The sequence below is a fragment of the Neodiprion pinetum genome, chromosome 7 (genome assembly GCF_021155775.2).
Source record: "Neodiprion pinetum isolate iyNeoPine1 chromosome 7, iyNeoPine1.2, whole genome shotgun sequence".
Classification (NCBI taxonomy): domain Eukaryota; kingdom Metazoa; phylum Arthropoda; class Insecta; order Hymenoptera; family Diprionidae; genus Neodiprion; species Neodiprion pinetum.
This window is the reverse complement of record NC_060238.1, coordinates 6,423,592-6,434,853: the sequence shown is the minus strand read 5'-3', so window position 1 is coordinate 6,434,853 and position 11,262 is coordinate 6,423,592. Positions and strand designations below refer to the sequence as shown.

The 11,262-nt window shown below is 39.9% G+C and overlaps 1 protein-coding gene across 3 annotated transcripts; it reads right to left on the bottom strand.

Annotated features, from left to right (window-relative positions):
- Window positions 1-5,869: 5,869 nt before the first annotated feature.
- On the bottom strand, window positions 5,870-9,653 carry LOC124223012 (protein FAM98A-like). Of its 3 annotated transcripts, XR_011177590.1 has the most exons (8): window positions 9,600-9,634; window positions 9,253-9,430; window positions 8,938-9,015; window positions 8,616-8,699; window positions 8,292-8,369; window positions 7,931-8,053; window positions 7,596-7,690; window positions 5,870-7,115 (listed from the first exon to the last, which is right to left on the bottom strand). XR_011177590.1 is itself a non-coding variant. In XM_069137635.1 (7 exons), exons 2-7 carry the CDS (start codon window positions 9,374-9,376, stop codon window positions 7,099-7,101), a joined length of 504 nt encoding a protein of 167 aa, XP_068993736.1. In that variant the 5' UTR covers window positions 9,377-9,430; window positions 9,600-9,653; the 3' UTR covers window positions 5,870-7,098. The 3 variants fall into 3 exon arrangements, 2 of the variants coding, with proteins under 2 accessions (XP_068993736.1, XP_068993737.1); XM_069137635.1 differs by lacking the exon at window positions 7,596-7,690 and having other exon boundaries at window positions 9,600-9,653; XM_069137636.1 differs by lacking the exons at window positions 7,596-7,690; window positions 9,600-9,634 and having other exon boundaries at window positions 9,253-9,539.
- Window positions 9,654-11,262: the final 1,609 nt, after the last annotated feature.

Genomic DNA, 11,262 nt, shown 5'->3' with positions numbered 1-11,262 from the left:
CCATCGAAGGGCCTGGCCGCTTGAGTCTGGAATCGGCAGGAGAGATAAAGTGGGTATTTCTTGTATGAAACGTGAAAACTAAAATCATTATACATCATATCATATCATCGTACATCATACATCATACATCATACATCATACATCATACATCATACATCATCATACATACATCATCATACATAGTATGAAAGGTCGAAACCAAAGTTTGGATGTCGGATGTTCAGAAAGTGACGTTACCGATCTAAAATCAGCTAGCCGAATTCCTCAGTCTGCAACGAACCGCGCAGTAGAGCGGACGGATGAGAGTCGCGCTCCGCAAATTTCAAGTACCGGGTTCTCAACCTCCCGCATCCCGCGCTTAGGGTCCGCTACGTATTTCGAGTACCGGGTTCTCAACCTCCCGGATCCCGCGCTTCGGGTCCGCTACGCGGTGAAACTCGACTTCCAGGATAAGCGCTCCGTGGTTCCTGATTCATGTTTACAATAAATTATTTCAATTCGTTTTTCGCGCAACCCCAAACTCGGTAGCTGTCAGTCCGCTAATAAAATTTCTCGACTTCCAGGATAAGCGCTCCGTGGTTCCTGGTTCATGTTTACAATAAATTATTTCAATTCGTTTTTCGCGCAACCCCAAACTCGGTAGCTGTCAGTCCGCTAATAAAATTTCTCGACTTCCAGGATAAGCGCTCCGTGGTTCCTGGTTCACGTTTACAATAAATTATTTCAATTCGTTTTTCGCGCAACCCCAAATTCGGTAGCTGTCAGTCCGCTAATAAAATTTCTCGACTTCCAGGATAAGCGCTCCGTGGTTCCTGGTTCATGTTTACAATAAATTATTTCAATTCGTTTTTCGCGCAACCCCAAATTCGGTAGCTGTCAGTCCGCTAATAAAATTTCTCGACTTCCAGGATAAGCGCTCCGTGGTTCCTGGTTCATGTTTACAATAAATTATTTCAATTCGTTTTTCGCGCAACCCCAAATTCGGTAGCTGTCAGTCCGCTAATAAAATTTCTCGACTTCCAGGATAAGCGCTCCGTGGTTCCTGGTTCATGTTTACAATAAATTATTTCAAGTCGTTTTTCGCGCAACCCCAAATTCGGTAGCTGTCAGTCCGCTAATAAAATTTCTCGACTTCCAGGATAAGCGCTCCGTGGTTCCTGGTTCATGTTTACAATAAATTATTTCAATTCGTTTTTCGCGCAACCCCAAATTCGGTAGCTGTCAGTCCGCTAATAAAATTTCTATAACTTTATGATCTTCTCATAATCTTTCTGGTAGATAATATCGATAAAAGTATTATATCAAACCTGACACATTATTTTTGATTTGTTCTCATGCTGAAAATATTTGGTGGTTGCGGGTAATCTCGGTGATTCAGGACGAGGAGGACGAGGATTTGTGCTGGGTGAGTGAAACACTTTTATAATATTTGATGGCAATTGTAATTATATTTCATCTAAAATATTACAAACTTGTCACGTTTACAATGAATTATTTCAATTCATTTTCCGTGCAAGCACATATTCAGTAGCTATGAATAATCTTATACAATTTATTATATTATTAATTAATTAATTAATATTCTTTTAATATTTGATGGCAATCGTAATTACATTTCATCTGAAATATTACAAACTTGTCACGTTTACAATAGATTATTTCAATTCATTTTTCGTGCAAGCACATATTCAGTAGCTATGAATAATCTTATACAATTTATTATATTATTAATTAATTAATTAATATTCTTTCAATATTTCATGGCAATCGTAATTACATTTCATCTGAAATATTACGAACTTGTCACGTTTACAATAGATTATTTCAATTTATTTTTCGTGCAAGCACATATTCAGTAGCTATGAATAATCTTATACAATTTATTACATTATTAATTGATTGATTAATTACATTAATCCTTACACAATATTTTTGATGTGTTCCTATACTAAAAATATTCATTACTATTCCAGGTATCACCCGAGGTGGTCGGAGGTGGACGAGGAGGAGGACGAGCTGGACGAGGAGGAGGACCAGGTGGACGAGGAGGAGGACCAGGTGGACGAGGAGCAGGCGGGGTGGGTCGTGGGAGAGGACCTCTCCTCTCCTCAGAGGAGGGGAGGGGGAGGGGGAGGGGCAGGGAAGGGGGAGAGGTGGGCGAGGAGGGGGGGAAACGGGAGGGGAGGGGAAGGGGAGGGGGACGGGGAGGGGGAGGGGTGACGGGGAGGGGGGGACGGGGAGGGGAGGGAGGGAGAGAGGGAGGGAGGGCGGGCGGGAGGGTGGGGGGGGCGGGAGGGAGGGAGGGAGGGAGGGAGGGAGGGCGTGTAGGGGGGCGGTACTGCTCTATTAACTCTAACGGGCTCGCATCGACATCCGTCCTCCACTCTCTCTCTCCCGCCCGCCCTCCCACCCTCCCTCCCTCCCGCCCTCCCTCCCTCCCGCCCCCCCCACCCTCCCGCCCGCCCTCCCTCCCTCTCGCCCTCCCTCCCCTCCCCGTCCCCCCCTCCCCGTCACCCCTCCCCCTCCCCGTCCCCCTCCCCTTCCCCTCCCCTCCCGTTTCCCCCCCTCCTCGCCCACCTCTCCCCCTTCCCTGCCCCTCCCCCTCCCCCTCCCCTCCTCTGAGGAGAGGAGAGGTCCTCTCCCACGACCCACCCCGCCTGCTCCTCGTCCACCTGGTCCTCCTCCTCGTCCACCTGGTCCTCCTCCTCGTCCAGCTCGTCCTCCTCCTCGTCCACCTCCGACCACCTCGGGTGATACCTGGAATAGTAATGAATATTTTTAGTATAGGAACACATCAAAAATATTGTGTAAGGATTAATGTAATTAATCAATCAATTAATAATGTAATAAATTGTATAAGATTATTCATAGCTACTGAATATGTGCTTGCACGAAAAATAAATTGAAATAATCTATTGTAAACGTGACAAGTTCGTAATATTTCAGATGAAATGTAATTACGATTGCCATGAAATATTGAAAGAATATTAATTAATTAATTAATAATATAATAAATTGTATAAGATTATTCATAGCTACTGAATATGTGCTTGCACGAAAAATGAATTGAAATAATCTATTGTAAACGTGACAAGTTTGTAATATTTCAGATGAAATGTAATTACGATTGCCATCAAATATTAAAAGAATATTAATTAATTAATTAATAATATAATAAATTGTATAAGATTATTCATAGCTACTGAATATGTGCTTGCACGGAAAATGAATTGAAATAATTCATTGTAAACGTGACAAGTTTGTAATATTTTAGATGAAATATAATTACAATTGCCATCAAATATTATAAAAGTGTTTCACTCACCCAGCACAAATCCTCGTCCTCCTCGTCCTGAATCACCGAGATTACCCGCAACCACCAAATATTTTCAGCATGAGAACAAATCAAAAATAATGTGTCAGGTTTGATATAATACTTTTATCGATATTATCTACCAGAAAGATTATGAGAAGATCATAAAGTTATAGAAATTTTATTAGCGGACTGACAGCTACCGAATTTGGGGTTGCGCGAAAAACGACTTGAAATAATTTATTGTAAACATGAACCAGGAACCACGGAGCGCTTATCCTGGAAGTCGAGAAATTTTATTAGCGGACTGACAGCTACCGAATTTGGGGTTGCGCGAAAAACGACTTGAAATAATTTATTGTAAACATGAACCAGGAACCACGGAGCGCTTATCCTGGAAGTCGAGAAATTTTATTAGCGGACTGACAGCTACCGAATTTGGGGTTGCGCGAAAAACGACTTGAAATAATTTATTGTAAACATGAACCAGGAACCACGGAGCGCTTATCCTGGAAGTCGAGAAATTTTATTAGCGGACTGACAGCTACCGAATTTGGGGTTGCGCGAAAAACGAATTGAAATAATTTATTGTAAACATGAACCAGGAACCACGGAGCGCTTATCCTGGAAGTCGAGAAATTTTATTAGCGGACTGACAGCTACCGAATTTGGGGTTGCGCGAAAAACGACTTGAAATAATTTATTGTAAACATGAACCAGGAACCACGGAGCGCTTATCCTGGAAGTCGAGAAATTTTATTAGCGGACTGACAGCTACCGAATTTGGGGTTGCGCGAAAAACGAATTGAAATAATTTATTGTAAACATGAACCAGGAACCACGGAGCGCTTATCCTGGAAGTCGAGAAATTTTATTAGCGGACTGACAGCTACCGAATTTGGGGTTGCGCGAAAAACGAATTGAAATAATTTATTGTAAACATGAACCAGGAACCACGGAGCGCTTATCCTGGAAGTCGAGAAATTTTATTAGCGGACTGACAGCTACCGAATTTGGGGTTGCGCGAAAAACGAATTGAAATAATTTATTGTAAACGTGAACCAGGAACCACGGAGCGCTTATCCTGGAAGTCGAGAAATTTTATTAGCGGACTGACAGCTACCGAGTTTGGGGTTGCGCGAAAAACGAATTGAAATAATTTATTGTAAACATGAACCAGGAACCACGGAGCGCTTATCCTGGAAGTCGAGAAATTTTATTAGCGGACTGACAGCTACCGAGTTTGGGGTTGCGCGAAAAACGAATTGAAATAATTTATTGTAAACATGAATCAGGAACCACGGAGCGCTTATCCTGGAAGTCGAGTTTCACCGCGTAGCGGACCCGAAGCGCGGGATCCGGGAGGTTGAGAACCCGGTACTCGAAATACGTAGCGGACCCTAAGCGCGGGATGCGGGAGGTTGAGAACCCGGTACTTGAAATTTGCGGAGCGCGACTCTCATCCGTCCGCTCTACTGCGCGGTTCGTTGCAGACTGAGGAATTCGGCTAGCTGATTTTAGATCGGTAACGTCACTTTCTGAACATCCGACATCCAAACTTTGGTTTCGACCTTTCATACTATGTATGATGATGTATGTATGATGATGTATGATGTATGATGTATGATGTATGATGTATGATGTATGATGTACGATGATATGATATGATGTATAATGATTTTAGTTTTCACGTTTCATACAAGAAATACCCACTTTATCTCTCCTGCCGATTCCAGACTCAAGCGGCCAGGCCCTTCGATGGTCAGCCGTTGACTGAAGATATATTCTTCAGTGAACGGGTCGGCTTATAACGCTGCCGTTCTGCGACAGTTGGCAATGAAAAATTTTGCTCGTATCTTCCAAATGTGTGTCAAAAAACACTCGAAGTGTTAAGAAGCTTCGTTCTTTCTCTTCCTGTCACCTTTTTAGGTCTTTGAATCACTACGCAGCGTTAAATACTGTCTCATATACGAAGCATCCATTTCATCTCGTTCAAAATTAGTACTCTGAATTTTTTTCCATCCGAATACTTTTCGAAACACAATTCCGCTCCTCCACCCAACGCAGTTATAATACTTCACTTGCGACCAGCTAAAACAGCGTTTCGATTCTATGCCTATGAAAATTCAAGATCGAGAGAGCAAATGAAAAGTTGTTGGAATAATTTTGAATATTAATGTTATGGGATACATCGAGCGCGTGTCGAATAGAATCCCATTTCAAAATGAATAATTCTTCTCTTTTCATATCATAGCTAATCTAGTAATATAGGTAAATAGGATGGTTGGAGGTGTTCGGAAATGCTAGGACATTTCAAAAGTTGAAGTCGACGATGATCCGGTGCATCAATTTCGTCGTTACAGATTTTCTTTTCCCATGAGGCATAGAGTATTCAACAACGAGAATGCAGTCCTTAAAATCGCTTATTCATCTCTGTCTGGAAAGCTAATTCGCAAGGCGTGGTATTCTAGATGTGTCAAAACTAAGCTAGCGGCACGTGTTTGCATTATTAGAAAAATACCCGTACTCGACATACACTGTTTCTAATCTTTTGCTACATTTGGTTTAATCCCCATGCTTCCACAGCACGAATAGTCGGAAATGTTTTTGATTATCCATAATAAAATAAAAGAAGTAACAAAGCTTAAATTTATTGTTAAAGCTCCAATGAATACATCAAACTGCGGTCGAATCAATTCATTTATTATTTGCACATGACCTCTATATATTTGATAAATTATTCCTAAATACATTGAAACATATGTATTTAAAATGAAATATCATGCAATGGGCTGTGTAAACTATAAACTATAATTTCTATCAAATAGCTGCTTTTATGTCAACAGGGCTTTGAGACTCAGTTAAGTTGGATCTCGATTTTTGCCATCGTATGTAGGACATTGGGTTACAAGAACAAATGCGAATTACGAAGAACTCCGTATTAGAGATAAGGATATTTTAGTTCAAGTATACCTACACACAGAAATCCGTATGTGAATATACTAAAACCTCTGTGTTTATTGTAAAAATCTAGTTTTATATATGTGTATATATGTATATACGCATGCATAAGTATACATATACATATATACACATACATGTACATAAATAATTGCCAAGAAATTAGAAACACTCACAACTTGTCGCAAATAGAGTAAAACGTAAGGTTAATAATATACAAATTACACGAGCGCACCATAAAACATGGCAAGGGTAATCCTAGTGCAGTGATTGTATAAACTGAAGAAATATACATTTACATATACATGATATAAATTAATAGTCTAGAAAAGAGTATTTAGAGAGCTTATCTAATTCCGATCTTGTCACAATAGATCATTAACATAATCAATATACGGTTAAAGCTGTATTAGCTACATTCACTATTAGAGATAATATTTTTCATCCATTTTTATAGTTATTTAATTTCTTGTACAACAATTTTTCAAATTTCACCGCAAAATGCCCAACGAGTTCTCGTAGTGCAAAGACGAGTCCAATTACCTTACAGATGGCATTACATTGATTTTTGCCTTCTCGCGTCGAGTTATAAATACAGAGAAATCTCAATGAGAGCTCATTTCTATAAGATTTACTGTAGTCCTATATTCGTAGCTGTACCTGTTATTCTATATTACATACTGTCCTAAATTTTAAACACACGGCACAACAATGGCTGAAAGCACAATGGCAAGAAGAGAGGAGCAATTTGCATCTTAATAAATCTTTTCTTCTTCATACGTAGCAGAGCGATGTCACGTCGGAGGATATGTACTAGCGGATCACTAGGTGGGGCACAGAACTGAAACATAATTATGTTAAAGATCTTCAACATCTCTTACAGAAAGTAGGTACTTTGCCAGACCTTATATACCAACAATGAATATTCATAGAGGCTATATTCATAAATACTTACAAAAGTAAGCTAATATTTTACCCGCAATCGCTTATTACTGATAACTTCATATGATAATATCCCCTTCCCGCCCCTCCGCGCCCCTCCCTCCGCCCATCCCCTCCCCTCTCACGACCCACCCCGCCCTACCTACTTCTGCTCCTACTCCTACTCCTACTCCTATTACGACGACTACTCCTACTCCTAATCCCACTCTAACTCCTACTATTCCTACTTCTACTCCTATCCCTACTCCGAGTCCTATTTCTACTACTACACCTACTCCTACTCCTGTTTCTACATCCACCCCTCATCCTACTTCTACTCCTGATCCCACTTCTGATCCCGATCCTACTTCATCGAATACTGTAAAAATGGTAAACTCACCGAGCAAAATTCCTCGTCCTCCTTGTCCACCTCCGGCCACCTCCAACGACCGCCAACCACCTCCAACAACCACCGATAACCACCTCAGGATATACCTTGAATAGTAATAAATATTTTGAGTATGAGAACACGTCAAAAATATGGTGTAAGGATTAACATAAGTAATCAATTAATTGATAATATAATAAATCTTATAAGTGCATTTATAGCTACTGAATTTGTGCTTGCGCGAAAAATGAATTGAAATAATTTATTGTAAACGTGACAAGTTTCCAAAATTTTAGATAAAATATAATTACAATTGCCATTGAATATTGTAAAACTGTTTTACTCACCGAGCACAAATCCTCGTCCTTCTCGTCCACCTTGTTCTCCTCGTCTTCCTCGTCCTCCTCCTTGTCCAGCTCGACCACCGCCAACCACCTCCATCAACCACCGATAACCACCTTGGGTTATACCTAGAATGGTAACAAATATTTTTAGTATACGAACACATTAAAAATATTGTGTAACGAATAATATGAATAAATAATCAATCAATATGTAATAAATTATATTAGCGCCTTCGAAGCTACTGAATATGTGCTTGCGCGAAAAATGAATTGACATAATTTATTGTAAACATAGCAAGTTTGAAAACTTATGGATGAAATATAACTGCATTGCCATCAAATATTATGAAAATGTTTTACTCACCGAGCACAAATCCTCCTCCTCCTCGTCCACCTGCGACCACCTCCAACCACCTCCAACGACTACTGCTAACCACCTCGGCTCATACCCGAAATAGTAATAAAGGTTTTCAGTATAAGAACACATCAAAAATGTTGTGTAAGGATTAATATAATCAATTGAGTAATCAATAATATAATACATTTCATAAGCGCATTTGTGGCTACTGAATTTCTGCTTGCGCGAAAAATGAATTGAAATAATTCATTGTAAACATGGCAAGTTCGAAAACTTGTGGATGAAATATAATTGCATTGCCATCAAATATTATGAAAATGTTTTACTCACCGAGCACAAATCCTCCTTTTCCTCGTCCACCTGCGACCACCTCCAACCACCTCCAACGACACTGCCAACCACCTCGGGTCATACCTGGAATAATAATAAATATTTTCAGTATAAGAACACATCAAATATATTGTGTAAGGATTAATACAATTAATTAATTAATAAATATGTAATAAATTTATCAGTGCATTTGAAGCTACTGAATATGTGCTTGCGCGAAAAATGAATTGAGATAATTGATTGTAAATATGACAAGTTTGAAAAATTTCAGACGAAATATCATTACAATTGCCATGAAATACTAATCAAATGTTAAACTCACCGCGCACAAATCCTTGTCCTTCTCGTCCTCCTTCTCGTCTACCTCCATCTACTTCCAACCACCGCCAACCACCTCGTTCTATAACTCGAATACTGATAAATATTCTCAGTATTGTAACACATCAAAAATATTGTATAAGGATTAATATAATTTTTTTACCGACACATTTCACCAAGAAATTTATGAGAAAATTATAAAAAATTATTGCAATTTTATTAGCTATTGCCTTGATAGTACAAAACATGACGTTTTGAATGATCAAACTTGTAAACTCAAAAATTAGTCCGGAAGGTCAAAAGTCATCAGGTCAAGTACCTGGACAGCCAAAACTACGGAGCGCTTGTTCTGGAAGTCGAGTTGCACCAGAAAGTGGACCCGGAGCGCAGGATTCAGGAGGTAGAGAACCCGTTACTCGAAATCTGCGGAGCGCGATTCTCATACGTCCGCTCTACCGCGCGGTTGTTTCCAGACTGAGGAATTCGGCTAGCTGATTCTAGACCGATGACGTCAAGAGAAAAAAAATTTTGGGTTACATCACTTTCTGAACGTCCGAACATCCAAACGTTGGTTTCGAACTTCAATACTATGTATGATGTATGATGTACGATGATATGATATGATGTAAGATTTTAGATTTTACATTTCAGACAAGAAATACGCACTTTATCTCTCCTGCCGATTCCAGACTCAAGCGGTTACCCCTTGATGGTCAGCCGTTGACTAACGATATGTTCTCCAGTTAACGGGTCAGCTAATAACGCTGTCGTTCTGCGACAGTTGGAAGATATTAATTCTTGCTCGTACTTTTCAAACGTGTGTTGAAATACACTCGAAGTTTTAAGAAGCTTCGTTCTATCTCTCCGCATCAAAAAAAGAAAAAAAAAATCGCCGACAATCACCTTTTTAGGTCTTCAAATCAGGACACTGCGTTAAATACTGCCTCATATACGGAGCATCCGGCATTGAGTCGATTAACTTTTGGAATCGATTCATCGGAATTTCATTCCACTTATTTTCGAGAGCTTTATCAAAAGCGTCTTTGTTCGAATCATTTTTCATTCTTATTCTGCGATCCAACTCCTCCCACAGATGTTCTATAGGATTCAAATCTGGACTTTGACTTGGCCACTCTAAAACCTTGACTTTTTCGCGTTTTAAAAAATCACTAATATACTTGGACTTGTGTTTGGGATCGTTATCTTGTTGAAAATACCATCCAGCTGGCATGTGGTGTTTGGCGTATGGTAGCATTTGAATCTTCAATACTTTTTTGTAAACGAACCGATCCATATTTCCTTCAATTCGAACCAACGGTCCAACTCCAAAGCGTGGAAAACATCCTCAAACCATCACACAGCCACCTCCATAATTGACCGTGGGAATTTTGTACCGATAGTCATATTTTTTATTTACAGGACGTCGAAAATACTTGATACCATCAGATGACATTAAATTAAATTTGCTCTCGTCACTCCACAAAATTTTAGACAAGTCTGATCTTGACCACGATATGTACCGTTATGCAAACGCAAGCCTTCCTGTTTTTTGTAGGTACTAAAGGCTTTTCCGTCGGTCTTCGTCCATGTAATCCAAACAGTTTCAAGCGTCGTTTGACAGTGGAAACGTGAATGTCGATGTTATATTTTTTTTCAATTCTCTTTGTATCATTACAACTGACTTCCGAACATCACTTGTTGATGACTTTTTTATGATATGATCGACTTTAGGAGACGTTTTTTTTTTCGGACGTCCACTGCGAGTTTTCCTACCAATTTCGGAAGAAATTTACTCTCATTATTAATTTCTTGTATCGCCGACAAGTTGGTAAGTACACACGGGCTGACTACTGGCCTGGGCTTACCATAACGAAGTCTGTGTTACTCGGAAGGTGAATGCAGCCTGCATCACGTCGAAATCGGTAACTCTCTGATGTTCTGCAGTAAGTTCTCAACTCTATCGTAAGAACATCTCAGGTAGCGCAAGCGCACGACGATTTTCGGTTGTCACACCAAAGCCCATTAGGGCAACTTTCTTTATATTCTTCAGTCAACGACTAGTTCGTTTACGAGGTAAAAGAAACACGACATGATTTGAAACGGGTAAAGGATATAGGGTTGGTAAAACATCAGTGTACTAAGTACCATAAACGGCCACTAGGCGGCGAAGTTTCTCGCTACGGAAGTAGCTTTAGGGATTATTATAAAACTAGCTATGTGGCTAGCCAAGTCGGTACGGATAACACGAGATTAAGTCATCAATCGATCGTATTACCAACGATGAAGGCACAATACCAAGTCTTGAGTCTCGGCATTGTTATTGTCGACA